The sequence below is a fragment of the Sminthopsis crassicaudata genome, chromosome 4, assembly GCF_048593235.1.
Source record: "Sminthopsis crassicaudata isolate SCR6 chromosome 4, ASM4859323v1, whole genome shotgun sequence".
NCBI classification, from domain to species: domain Eukaryota; kingdom Metazoa; phylum Chordata; class Mammalia; order Dasyuromorphia; family Dasyuridae; genus Sminthopsis; species Sminthopsis crassicaudata.
The window spans coordinates 30223972-30242823 of record NC_133620.1 but is presented as its reverse complement, the minus strand read 5'-3'; the positions used below and the strand labels follow the sequence as shown (position 1 = coordinate 30242823).

The 18852-nt window shown below is 54.7% G+C and overlaps 1 protein-coding gene across 4 annotated transcripts in view; it reads left to right on the top strand.

Annotated features, from left to right (window-relative positions):
• Positions 1–18449, top strand: part of KDM4A (lysine demethylase 4A) — a 31572-nt gene extending 13123 nt beyond the window's left edge. For 2 of the 4 annotated variants that reach the window (XM_074266168.1, XM_074266164.1), the window contains 18 exons: positions 1897–2090; positions 3131–3180; positions 3565–3668; positions 5604–5741; positions 6955–7178; positions 7649–7845; positions 8142–8368; positions 10966–11068; positions 13388–13569; positions 14001–14205; positions 14530–14606; positions 14739–14794; positions 15215–15323; positions 15430–15618; positions 16251–16421; positions 16815–16934; positions 17049–17141; positions 17216–18449. In XM_074266168.1, coding sequence (XP_074122269.1) covers positions 1897–2090; positions 3131–3180; positions 3565–3668; positions 5604–5741; positions 6955–7178; positions 7649–7845; positions 8142–8368; positions 10966–11068; positions 13388–13569; positions 14001–14205; positions 14530–14606; positions 14739–14794; positions 15215–15323; positions 15430–15618; positions 16251–16421; positions 16815–16934; positions 17049–17141; positions 17216–17356 — 2580 coding nt within the window. In that variant the 3' untranslated portion in view covers positions 17357–18449. The remainder of the gene's footprint in view (positions 1–1896; positions 2091–3130; positions 3181–3564; positions 3669–5603; positions 5742–6954; positions 7179–7648; positions 7846–8141; positions 8369–10965; positions 11069–13387; positions 13570–14000; positions 14206–14529; positions 14607–14738; positions 14795–15214; positions 15324–15429; positions 15619–16250; positions 16422–16814; positions 16935–17048; positions 17142–17215) is intronic. The other 2 variants (XM_074266166.1, XM_074266167.1) reach the window with 1 other exon arrangement.
• The last annotated feature ends 403 nt before the right edge of the window (positions 18450–18852 follow it).

Sequence of the window (18852 nt, the reverse complement as noted above, 5' to 3'; positions counted from 1 at the left end):
GTAGCCTGGGAAATGGGGAGTCTGAGGAGAAGCAGCATCTGAGACAGGGACAGCCAGGAGGCTGGATGTCCTGATGGAGGATCGCCTGGCAGCAGTGGGGGCCCAGTCAGTGTTGTGTGACCTACGTGGCGTTAGGGCCCGGTCAGCACGGGCAGCGCTGGTGCAGCAGCAGAGACCAGGGAGAACCGAGAGGTCAGGAGCGCAGAGGAATGGGAAGGGCGTTTGTCAGCTCCCGGGTGACTCTGGCTGGTGCCAGAGTTCTGAGCTCACTCCCGGGGCCAGGCCACACGTCAGACCTTCTCAGATCAGTGACTCCGTTGCTAAGGCAGAGTCAAAAAAAGGAAAGGGCCCTTGGCATCTGTATAAAGAACTGCAGCTTGACCATGTGCTAGCTGAGTAACCTTGTGCCTTGGTTTCCTCATCTGCAAAATGGGGATAATATTGATAGCCCCTAGCTAGTAGAATATGCAGTAATATTTGTCATGTGCTTAATTAGCACAGTTTCTGACTCATAGCTGCATATAAATATATCTTCCCTTCCCTTAAGATACCATTGGATTTCAGCTTTTTCTCCAGGCCCCCAAACCTGTGCTCTAAAATACAGTCCTTCCCTTTCTAGTAGGCTGCAGCCTGTCAAAGTGGAGATGGTCCTCCAACCTTTTAGACTCCTGTTTGGAGGCCTGCTAGCAAGGGGAAAACCCTTAGACTTCCTAGAGACTCCATCCCCCTCTGTGGGAAGTCCCTCGCACTTTAGACGATAACTTCTCAGTCTCTCCTAGTGGAAACCTGGAGTGGCTGGGGCTGGTCTCCCTCCTTTGGGTGTGCAAGGCCCCTCAGCTCAAGACCTGTGCGCTGCAGTGACCACTTGGCGATTGGCAGCTCCCTGCTAGAAGGCTCTAGCACTTCTGCCGCTCCTGATTTGGTGTAGTGTCAGTACCTGGTCCTCCAGGGCTGTTTAAAGGAGGTCTCCCCTGATGCCCACCTTTGGCCCGAAGCCTCCTGCTCCCAAGGCCCCATGCAGTCTTTTCCAGCAGAGTATCCCCCCTTTCTCATTTCTGGCTTCTCTGCTGCCAGTAAAAGCTCCCGTGTTCCTCGTCTTTTCAGAGTCTTTGCTTGATCCAACCTTTCCTGAGAGCTGCTCTTCTCTCCTCCCCTTCTCGTATTCCTTGAAAAAGCCATTTATACGCAAGATTTGGCTTCCTAAAGTTCTCACAGTCTCTAGTTGCCAAGTCTGATGACCTCATTCTTGTGCCCTTTGACACTTGACCACCTGGAGCTTCTGCACGCAGTGAACATTTTATGCATTTTGAGGGGGGTGAATATTATCTCTTTTGGGGGTTACAGTGTTCTTGGCACCCCAACCTCTTTGGTGTCCTTTTTATGCCCAGCATTGTTTCCTGGACCCTTATCTCTGCCCTTTGTCCTTGGTGATCTCAACCACTTGTGCTGGGGGAGGGGGCTAATGAGCATTTCCATAAGCTGATTCCCAGATCTCTTGTATAACGTAGCCTGAACCTCTCCTGAGATCCAACTCCAGATGTGCCCTAGGCTGACTCCCCTCGGTATTAGCTCCTTTCAGTCCCCCCACATCTTGTTAATCAGTGTCCTTTCCAAGCCCCCATTAAGCTGTCAGCTTGTTTGACCCAAGCCTCCAGGTCTCCCTGGGCACAGTGCTCCAGGGCTGGTGGGTACTTGGTGGTTGACTGTTGGGCGGGGCTTCGCTTTCCTGGATGGGTCCCAGGCAGGAAGGTGCCCTCTCCCCTCCTCCACCTGAGTGGGTAGGCAAGCTCCGAGGCCTAGCTTCCCCGCTTCGTTCAGCCTGACCCGGGCCTGGTAGTTTGTCTGTGGGCCCCTCTCCTGCCTCAGAGGGTCCCTGATGTGGCTTGTGGCCCACAGCATGTAGACGAGTGGAACATCGGCCGCTTGAACACCATTCTGGACGTGGTGGAGAACGAGAGCGGTATCACCATCGAGGGTGTCAACACTCCCTACCTCTACTTCGGCATGTGGAAGACCTCCTTCGCCTGGCACACGGAGGACATGGATCTGTACAGCATCAACTACCTGCATTTTGGGGAGCCCAAGTCCTGGTGAGTCAGGCTGCCCCTCTGCCTAATGGCAGGACCCCGGGGCCCAGGGAAACCAGGAGAGGGAGCGTGATGTGAATCTCCTTTGGGCCAGGGAGGGTCTGTTTCCCTGGCACTTAGGGCTGGGCATGGGAAGAAAGGCTGCCATTCAGTGCTCACTGGCGAGACTCTGGGCCAAGGGGAGCAAGGTTCTGGATTATTCGGTTGATGTAGTTGGACTTAGACATGAATAAAATGGTTTTGGCAACTGCTTAGAGGGCGGACTGGCAAGGGTGTGAGACTGGAGAGAATACAGGTAAGATCTGCAGGATGGCATGAGTAGCATGGAGGGGGGTGTATGGGGGAGATGGGAAGGTGTCTGAGCATTTCTGCAGGATTTTCCACGTGTGCCTGGGCACTGTCAGGACAGGGGCCATGTGGGCAGGGGTTTATCCACAGTAATGGGCAGCTGGACAGAGGAGGGGCAGGTTTTGGGGAAAGGCCAGGGTAAAGCTGTTGAACATGGAGTGCAAACAAAGGTTGGGGCTAAGAAATACTTGAGCATGGTGTGTGTGAGGGAGAGCTGAAGTCCCAACTAATGGTTCCCAAGAGCCTTGGGGGCAGGAGAAGGCAGTGAATCAGCTGGTAAGCCAAGATCGGGAGAGGGCCAGATACTTGGGGAGGCAGCCATGTGAGGGGAAGGGGGACGCCATTGCTTCTCCTCGAGGATCAGATGAGATAGTGGGGGTCAGGCCACTTGATGTCTTTGTGATTGAAGCCTGTCTAGTCCACGACAAGCAGCTTTTGTCAAGAGAAAAAAGACCGAGTCTCTCCTGGTTCCTCTTTGGCCATGGGCTCAGGGCTGCTGAAGGCGGCCAGGATTGTGGCTTTGACTTCCAGTGAAATCCCCTGGGTGTGCTCTTTACTCCCCATCCCTGGGACCTTCTCACCTTTTTGCGTCTATCCTGGACTGTGGAGTTGCAGGAAGCAGTGAGGTCCGTGGGGGTGAGGAGACAGAACAAAAGACTTATACAGGTCCATGTGATTCTCTCTTGTGCTTGCAGGTACTCCATTCCCCCAGAGCATGGCAAACGTTTGGAGCGTCTGGCCAAAGGTAATGTTTCTCTGCCTGGACTTCCTGGATCCCCAGCCTCTCCCCTTCAGGGGGAGCCCTGAGGCCTTTTTCCTTTGGCCTTTTGATTCTTGGTTTGCTTTGCTTTCATAGATGGGGACATTCACGTGTGTTCCTATTGCTTATTGGGGTGGGTGAATGGGGGACTGGAGGGTCAGTGGCTTATTTAGGCTGGAGCCCACAGAAAGAGGTGTGGCTAATGCTTTCCTTCTCATTGTAGGAATATATAAGCTGAGGCTGGAAACAGGCTTGGGAGAGTTCACTGACAGTAGGGGCTGGGCTACCCCCTGCAAGGGTCCCCTCCTGCTCCTCCTGGGAGCTTTAGGGTGGCTGGCTAAGTATAACCTCTCTTCCTCTCTTATACAGGTTTCTTCCCAGGAAGTGCCCAAAGTTGTGAGGCTTTTCTCCGCCATAAAATGACCTTGATTTCCCCTTCAATCCTGAAGAAATATGGCATCCCCTTTGATAAGGTGAGTTCCCCGTTTGCTGACTGAGGTCTGGCTGGAAGCTTCCTGTGCTTGGGCACATGGAGGAAGGAGCAGGTGATGGTCGGTCTCTTCTTGGGGCTTTTTGAGTTTGTGGTCCTAGCAGGTTGCCAGTTGAACTTTGTGCATCTGTTTGGGTTTTTAATTATTTAAAAAAAAATTTAATAATGTATTATTTTTCTAATTACATATAGTTTTCAACATTTACTTTTCTAAAGATTCTGATTTCAATTTTTTTTCCCCTTATCTTTCCCCTCTACAAGACAGCAGGTAATCTGAGTCATTTTTAATATATTTCCATATTAGTCATGTTGTAAAAGAAAAATCGGATCCAAATATAAAGATAAAGTCATTTTTAACATTTTTTATATTAGTCACGTGAAAGAAAAATCAGACCCAGAGGGAAAAATTGAAGAAAGAAAAAGCAAACAAAGTGAATATTCTAGGCTTCAATCCACATTCAGTCTCCATACTTCTCTGTGTGGATGCAGATGGTGTTTTCCATCTAAGTCTATTGGAATTGCCTTGAATTACTGTATTATTGAGAAGCACCAAGTCCATCACGTTTGATCATCACGTATACGATGTTCTCTTGATTCTGCTCACTTCACTCAGCACCAGTTCATGTAGGTCTTTTCAGGTTTTTCTGAAATTGGCCTGCTCATTTCTTATAAAACATTCCCTATATTCACATACCATAATCTATTCAGCCATTCCCCAACTGATGGGCATCCACTCCATTTCCACTTGTCACTACAAAAAGGCTGCTCCAAACATTTTTTGCACATTGTGAGTCCTTTTCCCTCTTTGAGATATAGATTTAGTAGTGTTCTTGCTGGATTGAAGGGTATGCAGAGTTTTATAGCCCTTTGGACATAGTTCCAAATTGCTCTCCAGCACATGGTGCATTTGATCAGAATGTGGCTGGATTTTTTTTTTTTTTTTTAAATTCTATTTATTTATTTATTTTTTGCTGAGGCAGTTGGGGTTAAGTGACTTGCCCAGGATCACACAGCTAGGACGTCTTAAGTGTCTGAGGCCAGATTTGAACTCAGGTCCTCCTGACTTCAAGGCTGGTGCTCTATCCACTGCGCCACCTAGCCGCCCCAATTCTATTTATTTTATTAAATATTTCTCAGTCACATGTAAAAAGATTTGGGCCCCAAATTCTTTCCCCCTCCTTGAGAAGGTAAACAATTTGATACCAGTTATACTTGAGAAATCAAGCAAAACATTTCCTTGGTAGCCATGTTACAAAAGAAAACACAAAATAACACAACTCAGTTCATCAGATCTCTCTAGGGATAGCCTTTTTCATCAAAGGTCCTTTGAATTGTCTTGGGTCATTGTCTTCATCAGAGTAGCTAGGTCATTCACAGTTTATCATTGCACAATATTGCTATTATTGTATACATCCTTCTCCTGATTCTGCTCACTTCACTTTGCATCAGTTCATATAAATCTTGCCAGGTTTTCCTGAGCGCATCAGTATTCCATCATGGTCACATAACCACAACTTGTTCATGTGTTCCCCAGTTAGGGGGCAGCCCTTCAATTTCCGATTCTTAGGAGTATAGCTGTTGTTGCTCCAGCTGCCATCGGCTTTCCCCTTATAAACTCTGGGATCCTTGGGCTTGGGATATCCATGGGACAGAGGGTGAATGGCCAGTGTCAGGGAGTTCTGACAAGGCTGTAGTGGTGGAGTAAGCATTTCTCACCCTTACCTGGAAGTCAGAAGGGGGTGGGGGGTGGAGAGGAGTTAACTTGGCAAGTCCTGAGGTAGACTGGGAAGCCTGGGAAGGGGCCTTTGGCTCATGGCATCCCCAAGCTGTGCAAATGATGGGCCGGGGCTATCCAGCCAGCAGGTCTCCCCACTCTGGGCTCCACTTCTCCAACTGGGCCTCTCCCTCCTGGTTTCAGGTGACCCAGGAGGCTGGAGAATTTATGATCACCTTTCCTTACGGCTACCATGCCGGCTTCAACCATGGATTCAATTGTGCTGAGTCTACCAACTTTGCCACCCTTCGTTGGATCGAGTATGGCAAACAATCTGTCCTGGTAAGGGCAGGGCCTGAGCGTCCTGGAGCAGTCTGTCTGCTGGTCGGGAGGAGTGAGGTGGGGCGGGGAGGGTCTTCCACACTGCAAACCTGTAGGGCTTGGGCCAGGTCTGGGTGTCTGACATGGCTCTGGAAGGATAGAGTTCAGGTCCGGGAAGAAATGGTGAAGGAAGACTCAGGGAATGTCCTGGGTGGTAATGAAACTTAAGAGGTTGGAGAGGGGAACCTTTTATAGGTGTAAGGCTTCTTGGCCCATCTCTGTGACGCCCGAAGAAGGTGAAGGTAAAATTCCTGCCTTCAAGACTGCCCTGATGCTAAGGTAGAGTGGGAAAGGGGCAGCCCAGAGTAGGTTGACTGGCTCTTCTGCAGCCTTGGCCTTTCTCCCGGCACAAGCGTACCTGACTTAGGTAGGAGGCCCTGCCTTTCCCCAGTCCTCTGGAGCACAGTTTTTCAGGAATTCTGGTGGCAGACCCCATTGGAGAGCCCCAGCCCAGCAGCACTGACCTGGAAGAAGGATGCATCGGGCAGGAGCCCCACCTCTTTTCAGCAGTCATTGGGGCTTCAAAAGAAGCAGCACCCAGAGATGTAGAAGCCACGTATCTGAGCTCTGAGTCAGGGTTTTTGGGCTGGGGGAAGCCCCGCATCTCTTGCCATTTTCCCACGCTACAGTGGGCCCAAGACAAACTGTTCCTGATGTTTTCTTTGCTGAGCAGACCGACTCAAACCCAGAGGTGTCTGAGCTTTCACCTTTAAGGCGTAAGAGGTGCCTTTGGCTTCATCTTCTTCCTGGCTGCCTGAGAGTCCCACTTAATTCTCATTTGTGTCTGTGGGAAGAATATCTCAGCTAGAACTATGCTCGGCTTTCCTTCCTGGTGGCCCATCCTTGGCCTTGGGGTACTCGGGCCCCTGAGTCCTTGGAGAAAGGAGCGTGTGGCCCCCATTGGGACACCAGTTCTTGCTGTGTCTTCTCGGTCAAGAGCCTGTTCTAAGTTATTGGAAGATAGTGTTGATATAAGGGAGATTGCTAATTGTATTTGGTAATTTGTGTTGGATCTTTGAGCTTATCACATTAGAAAAATGTCCCCTTGCACCCAGGGGAGACATGGGCAGGTTTGCTCTCAGTGAGGGAGAGTCAGGATGACCCTCCAGAATTTAGTGAGCACTGTGGGCAGTAGCAGGAGGAGAGCCAGCATCCTTTTTCCTCTGTGGTACAGTGCTCTTGCCGGAAGGATATGGTGAAGATATCTATGGATGTATTTGTGCGGAAGTTCCAGCCAGAGCGGTACAAGCTGTGGAAAGCGGGCAAAGATGCCCCTGTCATTGATCACACTCTGCCCACCCCTGAGGCCGCTGAGTTCCACAAGGGGGAGCAGCAGGACTGTCTGGAGGAAGCCCTAGACGGCATTGGGGACCCAGTTAATGAGGATGCCAGGAGAAGGTAACCAAGGCTCACCAGCTGCGTTGGGTGTCCTCTTCCTTATGGTCGTTCTCATGACAAGACTCCTGGTCCTTTAGGGCCCTGGAAGGCCTCTGGCTCCTTGAACCAACATGGCCTCTCATGGCTGGGCTCTTAAGTGCTTCCCACTCTGGGGGGCTTTGGGAGGGGTTTGGGAGGGAACAGGTGGCTTGAGGAGGACTGAGAATGCTGGAGGTGGCAGCTGAACATGAAGCAGATTGGGGTGGGGGGGTGCCAGGGGAGATTTTAGAGCTGGAAGGACCCCATTTTTGTGGCACAGAAAGGTGATAATTTGCCTGAGGAAAGCCAAGATTGGGAGTGGCTCTTCCACGGTGCCATTGCATTACCAAGTACTTCCTGAGGGCAGGGAATGTGTCTGCCTCTGCCGTGCCCTTGCCCAGTGCTTGTTGAGAGGCAGGGCTCCCCTAAGCAGGTGTGTGTTTCCCTAACAGCCCCACCAAGCATCGGATTGGAGCCAAGAGGCACCGGGTGTGTCTTGAGGTGCCTCAGGAGGTGAGTGAGAGCGAGGCTTTTGGCCAGAGAGAACCCTATGAGATGGATGGGGAGCAGGCAGCTGTTGCTCCTGGGAAGTCTGGCCCAGACTTGCTGTCACCACTGCGAACTGAGAACGGCACCCTCCTCTTGCCAGGTTAGTCTCTTCAACCCCACAAGCTTAGGCAGCCTTGGACTCCCTTGGAACCAGACAGAGCAGGGCCACTGCTCTCTGATGGGCAGGAGAGGGACACAGAGTCAGCTTCAGATTGGGGTGTAGGTGAGGCTCATGACAGGGAGGAGGGCCCAGAAAGGGCTCAGGTGAGCAACTGGGCCCTGTGACTGGGCAGGGCCCTGCTGCAGATGTCCGCCTGATGACCCCCGTCCCCAGCCTCACCAAGTGTTGGACTGGCCCTAATTGTCCATGGGATCTCATTGAGCTCTTCCTTTCAGATTACCCAGACTCTGCTGAAGTCAAATTTGAAGAACTTAAGAACGTCAAATTGGAAGAGGAAGAGGAAGAAGCCGCAGTCTTGGACCTCTCTCTGTCCAGAACCACACATCAGGCCTCCAAAAAGAGCCGAGCTCGCGCTTCTGAGAGCCGGTCTCATCGAGCGCGCCGAGCCCTGGCTGCCCACAACTGTGCCCAGGAAGAGGATTCAGAGCAAGAACTCTCCGAGGTGCTGACCGTGGCATCGGGGCAGGGCAGGGCCAGGCCTGGGTACAGGTGGCTGCCTCAGGTGCAGGGGCCTTGGGAGGGCTAGCTCTGAGGCAGAAACCTTTGGTCCTTGGTCCAGTGGCACAGTGAAGAGGGCGCTGAGCCTGGAGTTCTAGTCCTGCTTCAGATGCTTCCAGGTGTGCCATTCTGCCCGGAATGTGTCCACTATAAAATGGGCTCCTACCTCACAGGGTTATTATGAGGTCAGATGGAACATTGGTAAAGTGCTTAGCACAGTGCCTGGCAATAGTAGGCCCTTAATAAATCCTTCCTCTCTTTCTCCCTGCCATGATCCTGTCCAGTAGATCTGGATAGATCATGTTAAAATAACTCCATTTTTGAGGCACTGTCTACACCAGTCCTTTTGCTAAACCAAGGAGATTTTTTAAGCTCACTGACATTAAGATTAAGCCTTGAAGACATCGCTAGGTGCTAGGAAAAGGCTGTAGCTTGGGCACCAAGGCCTGGCCATTGCCCACCCCTGGGTGGCGCTCTCTTTGGTGCTAGCCTGAGGTCTGGGCCAGCTCAAGGTCTTCCTTTCCAAGGCAACCTAGGGGGACTCATGTTGACCGATCTTGGTGCTGAGCTACAGGCTTGGGCTGGCGGCAGTCCCTTGTCTTCCAAAGTGCTCCCAGGCATGGGCAGACTTTCTCTCAGTACTTAGAGATTACTCAGCCCAAGCGTGAGGTGACAAACGGGATGATGACAGAAAAATTGGCCACCCCTAAAATGCTCAGAAGCTAATGGGACAGTCAGCGAGCATTGGCTAAGCTCTTATGTGCCTTGTGAATTCTGGGCATTTTGATACACGAGGGAGACCGTCCCTTTCAGTTTATGGGGTGGGAGGCATAAGACAATAAAGGTTTCCTAAAGGAATGGAATCTTGGGGGGGCACTAGGGGATAAATTAGGAATAATCTTCAAGGAGAAGGCACTGCCATTCAGGGGGAGTGGGAAAGGCTTCCTGGAGAAGGTGGAATTTTAATGGGGACTTGAAACTGGAAGGTGGAGATGAAGAAGGGTATCTTGGGTGGGGGGTACAGCCAGTGACATGCCAGCACTCTCGATGGCAGGTCTTGTTTGAGAAGGAAGGAGACTAGAGGCTCTAGATCCTAGAGAACAGGGAGGGGTGGAGGAAGAAGGCATAAGGAGAAGGGCCACATTATGGAAGGCTTTGGATGCTAAGCAGAGGATTTTATGTTATGATCTTGGAAGTGATGAGGAGCCACTGGAACTTGAGTCAGGGGCTAAGAGGGTCCAACTGGTGCTTTAGAAAGATTTTGGACAGCTGAGTGGAGGAGGGAACCAAAGGAGGCTCGGAGAGAGGCCAGCCAGCCTGCGATGGCACCAGTTCCAGTGTAAGGCGAGTCTGAACCGAAGAGCATCAGTGTTAGAGAGATGCTCTGAAGCTGAATTTGGCTGTGGGGATGAGAAGGGGAGGGGTTGAGGATGACGTCTAGGTTTTAAGCCTGGGTTACAGGGGAGGGTTTGCCTCACAGAAACAGGGCAGTTGGGAAGAGGGAGAGGTTTTGGGGGAGAGATGCTAAGTCCATTGTGGATGTGTGAGTTTAAGATGTCAAATAAAACATTAGTTTGAGATGCCTGAAAGGAGGTTCCAGGATGTGTAACTGGAGAAGTCAGGGTTGAATAAATAGATCCAAGAATTGTCAGCACAGAGCCGATAATGGCGTCATAGTGGGGAAAGAGATGGGGCTCCAGGGCTAAGCCTTGGGGGCATGCCCCTAATTTGTCCGGGTACAGGAGGCAAGAATGGTGGCAGGAAAATTAGGACAGGCACAGAAGCCTAGAAAGTGCAGAGGGTGGGAAAAGGGTATCAGGGAGATTGGGAAGGATGAGGCTCAAGGAAGGGTCCATTAGGTTTGCCAATGAAGAACTCCTTGGGGACCTGAGGTGATTGATGGATCAGAAGCGGAACCGTAGAGAATTCAGAAGGGAGTGAGCACCATGAGAATGGCCTTCTCCAGGAGCTTGGCCCAGAGCAGGAGGGCTACAGGACAGGAGCCACTGAGGAGGGGAGGACTAAATGAGGCGGTTTGAGGGATGAGGGAGAAGTGGACATGTTTGTAGCTGGGAAGACAACAGCCAATAAAGAGACTGAGGACAAGTGGGAGTGGGGACGAGGTAGGATCATTTGTGTAAGTGAAGTTTACCTTGGCAAGGAGGGAGGGGCCTCCTCTAAAAGGGCATCCATCTTGCTGGGGTTAGGGGTGGTGAGATTCCAGTTGGTTTCTCTGGCTCCTGCTTTTTAAGGCTTTGGGCTGCTGCAGGCCCATGGCTTTGGGGGGTTTTAAGAGTGATGTGCTCTGTGTGTGGACACGGGGGCTGCAAATGCATCTTTCCAGCTCAGCTTTGCCTTTAATAAGCTGGGTCTTTGCTGGCTGATGCCAAGTTATGAACAGCCCAGCGAGACCCGCACCCCAGTAGAAAAGCCGGCAGAAGAACTCCAGGAAGGGAAGGGACTTTCTGGTGCTTCTCGTCAGGTTGTCTCATACTGGCTCTGTCTGGAGCTCTGCACTAACCACTCTTGTCATTGGCCTAGGACGGAGAGGAGGAGAGTCAGAAGTCCAAGGGCCGTCGGCAGCCCCTGAGCAAGCTTCCCCGGCATCACCCGCTTGTAGCCCAAGAATGTGGCAGTGATGATGGTGAGTGCTGCTTTAAGAAGGGCTGGCAGCGGGCTTGGGCTTGTGCCCGGGGCCTTTCACAGCGAGCAGACTCCAGGGCCCATGTGTTCCCAGCTCTGTTGGGTCAAGGGAAACTTGGCCCGCTGGGTCCCAAGGAGGTGGCACCTTTCTTTCTGCTCCTCAAACCCTCCTTTGAGCTCCTTGCAGACTTTTCTGGTCTCCTCCTGGCTTGGGGGCTTGGTCTGTTGGCACGCCTCTCCTATATTCTTCATGTTTGTTAAAGTTGGGTAAAGGTTGGGTGGGTTGAACAGAGTTGGGGAAGGGGCTTTGGAAGTGGTGAGGAGCCCAGGCTGTTTCCAGCAGGACTTTGATTTAGCCCTCCTTGGCCTGGAGGCACGTAGAGCGGCAGGACCCAGCAGGCCCTCTGTCTGCAGCCTCCCTATTGTTCTGCCTGTTGTCCTCATCCTGGAGAGCTTCGTTTTTCTGTCTCGGCCAACCTCACTTTGCTTCATATAACTTCTTGCAAGCGTCTCTGTATGCATTGTTTGTCGTTTCTTACAGTGCGTGAGATGCCATTGCATTCAGGGACCTCGGCTTATTTTGTAAACCGGGCCATAATTTATGGGCGTCTCATTATTTCTGGTTCTTGCTTGACTGAAATTGCTGTAAATATTTTGGCCAATAGTAAGCATTTATTAAGTGCCTGCTGTGTGCCAGGCACTATGCTAAGCCCTGGGGATACAGAGAAAGGCAAGACAGTCCCTGTTCTCTCAGGGAGCTAATGGGGGAGACGATATGTAAACATGGCAATGTGGAGCAGCTGCCCATGGGGTGAATTGGAAGGCACCAGCATGAAAGGGGATGGAGAACGGCCACGTTGAAGTTGGGCAGCCACAGCTGGGGAAGCACAGGGGACAGCTAGAGCAAAGGCCCGAGGTTTGCAGTCCTATTGGGCGCCTGCAGTGTCTCATGGGCAAGAAGGCAGTCACTGCTCTGAGAATGTGGGGGGAATGTGTAAGAAGGGGATTGGAAAGGTAGGGGTGGGGCTAGCTTAGGAAGGGCTTTTGAGGGCCAAATGGAGTGCTGTAAGTTTGCTTCCGAAGGAGTCAGGGAACCGATGGAATTCATTGAGTGAGGGGGTGACATGATCAGACCTGCATTGAAGGAAAATCCCTTTATCTGGCCTGTGGAGGATGACCTGGAGGCAGATGGGGGGAACCCGGGTGTGCGACAGGAGAGTGCACCGGGGGAAGCAACAGCAGAGGAGAGAAGGGGGCATATTATATTAGAGATGTCACTAATTGACAGTCTCTCTGTTATAAAACTGTTCCTGAAATTTGAGAAAGCACCGTGTCAAACTCCGGGACAAATATAGCTCGTTAATTAGATCAAGGAAGTTGGGGAAGTAAAGGAGGAGAGTTCTAGACTAATGCCATTGGTGACAACCCCAAAGCCAGCCTCCTCTGCAGTGGGGAAGCTCTCCTGCTCAGGGCACAAGTTAAGCAAAGATGGCTGTTTTGGTAGAATTCTGAGTTAGCAGTTACCACCAGCCCTGGAGGGAGGTGGGAAGGGGAGGGACTGGCTCAGGGCAGGAGGAAGAGCAGGAAGAGGAGGGCTGTGGCTGGGACACCCCTTGGACACTGACTGCTTGCACCTACTCAAGGGGGGCCTGGTCTCACTTTGTGAACTGGACCTTTGTTCCTAGCGCTGTTGGCCTGACTTCCCCTCCGGCCCAAATGTACCGAGCAGCAGCGGCAGGGGAGCGTGACTAAGAATTCCCTATGTCTCACCTCCTTTGTTGAGAGGTTTTTCCTCTGTTCAGCTATGTATGTTGCATTGTAACGTGGGCTTTAAATAAAAGCTATAAATATGAAATTTAAGATTTTTCTGTTCCAGTGAGATGAGAAATTAAAAGCATTTCTTTAAGGCAGTCAAAGCGGGGCAGAGGATAGGGAAGACCTCGGCTCGAACGAGATACAGTAGCATCCGTCTCCCAGGCTTGTTGCTGTGAGGGTCGCATCAAAGAGCCTGGGGGCGGTATCTGGCCAATTTCAGACCTGGCCCCACAGCAGGGAGGCAGACCCAGAGTTTCCTCCTTGCCGGGATTAGGTGGAGAGGGAGGTCCCGCTCAGGCTCCAGAATCTAAAAAGCCCCAGGAGTCCCTCTGCTCAAGCAGGCCGGGGCTGCTTTCCTCCTCCAACTGCACCGGGCGCTCCCAGAGGGTGAGGCACCTCAGTGTGTCTTGTCAGGGCTCTCAGGAGCTCTGTCCGGGGGTCCGGGGCCTTGGGCTGCCCACAGGTCCTCCCTGGGTCCTCCTCTTATGGTTGATCTGGATTGCAGAGGCCAGTGAGCAGCTGACCCCAGAAGAGGAGGCTGAAGAGACGGAGGCTTGGGCCAAGCCCCTGAGTCAGCTCTGGCAGAACCGACCTTTGAACTTTGAGGCCGAAAGGGCGTACAATGAGAACATGGCCCAGCAGCCCCCGCACTGTGCAGTTTGTATGATTTTCCAAACCTACCAACAGGTGAGACTTGGGATGGGGACATGATGGTTGTCACCCTGTAGTTGTCTTCCAGAGGTTTGTGCAGGGGAGGCTCAGAGTAAATGACCCCCAAGTCAAGCCCTGCCTTCATGAGTCTTGGTGGTGGGCCGTGGCGCCCAATGACCGCCCTTCTCGGGAAGGTCCTTGGAACGAGGTGGGAGTAGCTGGCACGGGCACAGGACTCAGGCCTTGGTCAAGAATGGACTGAATCCTGGACCTGCCAGAGCGCCCCCCTCCCCCCAGGCTGAATCTGGGGGTGTCTGACTTGTGGGCCGCCATTGTGGGGAGGCCATGTTGCTGAGCCTACCATCGGGGTGGGGGGGTGCTGCAGGCCCATCTTCAGGTGTTTCTGGGGGGCCGTTCTCGGATGCTGCCAGTGTGCCCACCGAGGCTGCCGTCTGTCTGTCTCCTAGGCCGAGGGGGGAGGCCACAACCAGAGCTGGGCAGACGGGCCTGAGGTGGCCCCTGGGAGGCGCAGAACCAGGCCTCTGATCCCCGAGATGTGCTTCACCGCCACGGGCTGCAGCACCGACCTCAGCCTTTCCACGCCCTACCTGGAGGAGGACGGCACCAGCATCCTGATCACCTGCCGGAAGTGCTGTGTCTGCGTCCATGCCAGTAAGTGTGGGGCACCTGCCCGGGAGAGGGGCTGCCCTTCCTTGCCCAGCCTTTGCCAGCCCAGTCTGACCAGCCGGGGGAGTGCCTGCCTTGGGCCCTAGTGGGCCGGGGCTGGGGGGTGCCTGAGACTCAAGGCCCTGGGCTGCTGCCCCTCTGGGGCTCAGTATCAGGGCCCCGCAGAGGAGACGGGCAGTGTGCCATCAGGGCGCTTAGTGGGGCAGGTGTGCCAGCTGTCCAGAGAGGCGGCTGCCCAGGGCTCCTGCGGGGGTGGCAGGGCAGGCACTGCAGGGCTTTCCTTGAGGGGCTTGCCTTTGTCTTTGTTAGGCTGTTACGGAGTCTCCCCTGAGCAGGCCTCAGATGACTGGATGTGCTCTCGGTGTGCAGCCAGCGCCTTAGAGGAGGTGAGGGGGGGGGGGGGGGAAGGTAGGGGGGAGAGTGGTGGGATGGTGGGGTAGGCTGGAGGGGCGGGGGGACCAGAGGGGGGGGGAATGCTCTGGCTCCTGAGGCCTCAGCGGGCTCTGCTTCCTTCCCAGGGCTGCTGCCTGTGCTCGCTGCGAGGAGGAGCCCTGCAGAGAGCCAATGACGATCGGTGAGTGCAGGCCGTCTGCCCTGACCCGGACGTGGCAGGTGGAGCCGTGGGAGATGAAACCTAAGGATGGAGGGAGTGAGGGGTTACTCCTCATGGTGTTGTCGGAGAGCAGAGCCAGGGTCATCTCTGGGTGTTAGGAAGCCTTGGGCCCGGGGAGCAGCCTGGGAGAAGGATGGGGAGGGGGCTCAGGAGCCACCAGTGGACCTCTGCTAGGGGGAGGGCCCAGGGTAGTGATGCCCTGCTGGCTATGATTGGGCCCTACGAGATGGTAGGCAACGTCCAAGTGGTCAGGGAATTTTGCCGGGTGGTCGGAGGGCTCAGGCGGGGCAGGGTTGCTCTCACTGGAGTGATTGCCAGGCTGGGTTAGAATGCGGCTCTGGATAGCCGTGACCAAGGTCGAGCTCATTGTCCTGGTGGTAGGTGGGTCCACGTAATGTGTGCCATTGCAGTCCTGGAAGCTAAGTTTGTCAACATCGCTGAGCGCAGCCCGGTGGATCTGAGCAAAATCCCTCTTCTTCGCTTCAAGCTGGTAAGAGAGAGGGCCCTGCCCTGCGGGCTGTGCCAGGGTTTGAGCCCTGGGGTGGGCACATCGCCGGGACCGCCGCTCCCATAACAGGCTTGCCTTGTGTCTGCAGAAGTGCGTCTTCTGTAAGAAGCGGAGGAAGAGGGTGGCTGGCTGCTGTGTTCAGTGCTCCCATGGCCGTTGCCCCACCTCCTTCCACGTGAGCTGCGCGCAGGCCGCTGGGGTGATGATGCAGCCGGACGACTGGCCCTTTGTGGTCTTCATCACCTGCTTTCGGCACAAGGTTCCTTCTCAGGCAGAGGTGAGGGAGGGGAGGGAGGTGGCCATTCGGAAGAAGCAGAGGAGACAGGGACCCTCCCTTTCTCACACCGGCCCCGGGGCCTGGGGGCCCATCATCTCCGCTGGCTCAGAGCAAGGACTCTGCTGGAAACCCAGCACCCCTGAAGGTCTCGGGGCCTGCTCGTCACCTTCCCAGCTGGCCCTGATTGGTTTTGACACCTCCCAAATCTCATCCTCAGCAACTGCCGGGACCCAGGCATCCCCATGAAATCCTTTCAGACTCTTGAAGCCAGCTAGCCTTCTCTTCTCCAGGTGAAGGGCCCCCAGTCCTTTATGTCGCCCCCGCTCTGAGAGCTGCTGGTTGGCAGCGGGCTGGGTGTCTGGTTCCTCCTATCGGACATTCACCCACAGAGATGCTTGTCTGGCTCAGACAGTCTAGAAGTTAGTGCCGGGGCCGGAGCTGTCCCCCGGAGGGGCCGGAGCTTATTTGGCCGGTGTGGGGTTTGAGGATGAGTTTGGAGGACAAAGCTGAGAGGTTACGGGGGCAGCAGGCGGGCAGCGGTCCCTGCAGCCCCGGGGCCTTCCTGCCTGCAGGCAGTGGGCTGTCGGGTCTGCGCCTGCGGCGCCCTGGCCTGATCGCTGGTCTCCCTTCAGCGCGCCAAAGGCGCCCTCCAGGACCTCTCTGCGGGCCAGACGGTCATTAGTAAGCACAAGAACGGGCGCTTCTACCAGTGCGAGGTTGTCCAGCTCTCCACGGAGACCTTCTACGAGGTCAACTTTGATGACGGCTCTTTCAGCGACAATCTCTACCCTGAGGACATTGTGGTAACTAGCGGGCGCCCGAGTCGGGGACAGCAGTTTCCCCTTCCCCAAGTAGCCTCTGCGCCCCTGGGTTGCCTTGGTAATGTCACAAAGGGTAGAGAGGGTTGTTTGTAAGTTACAGGTCCTGAGGGGGTCCCCCCAGTGCAGAATTAGGAAAGAGACCCTGGGGCTTGTTCCCTGGATGTTGTAGCCCGCAGGATCTCTGAGCAGAAAGGGCTTCTCCCTGGGCCGGTTGTGGTTCGGGTCTGGGTCGGAGGCACTGCTGGGCCTCCTTAAGCATGAAGGCGTAGTGGGGCTGGCGTGGCCCTTCTCCCCAGCTCCCTCCCTCCCAGGGCCAGGCTGAGCAGCAGGCTTGGGGCCTTTCCTGTAGTCATTCTTCTCTCTTGGGACCTTTAGAGTCGCGACTGCCTCCAGTTGGGGCCTCCCGCTGGAGGGGAGGTGGTCCAAGTGAGATGGACAGACGGACAGGTCTATGGAGCGACGTTCGTAGCTTCCCATCCCATCCAGATGTACCAGGTAGCTCAGCCTTGTGGAGGAGGCTTCCCCGTCACCCTGCCTGGGGGTCCCGCCGTGGGCGCTGGGGACGGGGTGGGCTGTGTGCTCTGGCTGAGCAGCCTCGGCCCCTTGCAGGTGGAGTTTGAAGATGGCTCCCAGCTCATGGTGAAGAGGGATGACGTTTACACGCTGGATGAGGAGCTCCCCAAGAGAGTCAAGTCCCGGCTGGTGAGTGACTGGGGGAGCCTGGGGGGGCCGGGCCCTGGGTGGGCTTGGCTGATGGGCCTCTGGTCTTCTCCTAGTCGGTGGCCTCGGACATGCGCTTCACAGAGATCTTCACAGAGAAGGATGTCGGGCAGGAAAAGAAACGGCAGCGGGTCATCAACTCTCGGTACCGAGAAGACTATATTGAGCCGGCGCTCTACCGGGCCATCATGGAGTAGGGGAGAGGGGCTGCACGGACCCAGCTTGTCAGCGGGGAGCACTCCGTGGTCCTGAGCCCCACCACGCCCGTGGAACTCGGAGTAGAATTTCAAAAACTGAGATTGTACAAACCAAATGAACTAGCTCTTCCTCCCGTGCCCCATTCCCTTCCCTGTCCTTCTGCCACACATTGCCATGAAGAAGGGAGGCTGAGCTCTGAGCCCGGGGTCCTGGACCTGTGGTGGTGGGCCTGTGGCCTGCAGGAGCCCCCTACCTCTGAAGGGACCGGGCCCTGCTTGTGGGGACTGGGAGCTGGTGCTATCTGTGCCTCTGCCCGGGGCATGTGCAAGCATGCCCGGGGGACGCGTGGACCTTGGCCGGCCGGCCGGACAGACGGACGGACAGATGGAGCAAGGAGCAGGCAGCATTCCTGGCGCTTGCTCCTCTTTCTCCTTTTTATATTTATGTGTGTGTTTGGTCTCCACCAGCTTCCGTTGCTTCCTGGTGCTTCTGGCCGAAGCCCTCGAGCTGGGGAGGCTGGAAGGAGTTACCCGGACAAACTAAATGTGAAGCACTACACCTCGGTTCTGCCCACCAGGAGCTGAGCTGGGCACTGGCAGCTCCTTCCCTCGGGTGGGCACAGGCTGTGGAAGCACTAGGGTGGGGGTCCTTGAGCCCTGAGGAGCCCCTTAACTCTCCTCTGGGCAATGGAGTCTCAGGGTCCTGCCTCTTCTGGACTTGCCCCGAGGCAGGGAGAGGGAGCACTTTTGGACCCGGCTTCTTGGTACCCTGAATGGTGCAGTGAGGTGGAGGGTGGGGGGTGGGGGGGAAACTAGGGGGAGGGGAAGGGGGCATTTTAATGATGGTCAGTCAGGCCCGCCTGCAGCAGGGGAGGGGAAGACGCTGCTGTGGAGGGAGTACCTGTCAGCATTAACTGATGAAGCTGTCAATCATGTAGGGGCTTTGGGGGTGGACTGAGCACGGGGATCCCATGAATTTGCTGTGCGGGCCTGGAGTTCTGCCAACCCCACTCCCTGTGTGCAGGAGAACCAGGGATTTGATCCTTTGCCTTTTTGTTACACTCGACGCTATAAAACCAAATTATTTTGAAAACTGCGTCTGGCGTGGTTGTTGGCCGGGCGGGTGCGAGTGGGGCCAGGCTGCCTGGAGACCTGCTTGCTCGTGTCTGTCATCCCTCCCCATGATGTCTGTGGTTACCGAGCCTGAAGATCTGGCCTGGGGGACGGCCTCAGTGCCCTAGGAATGGCCTCCCTGGGTCAGGATGTGGAGGGCCTCTGTGGGGGGGGAGCTCCCGCTTGCAACAGGCCCTCGACTCATTCAACCCGGGGTTTCTAGAGGCCCCCATTTGTTCTCCTGAGGGAGGGCGATAGAATGGGCGCCTTCTCACCCTCATGGTCTTGTCTGAGCCAGGGGGAGGCCTCGGGTTGTCTGGGTCAGGGTGTCCTCCCGGGCTGGGAAGAGCAGGGAGCAGGGGAGGCACCTGGAGGGAGCCCAT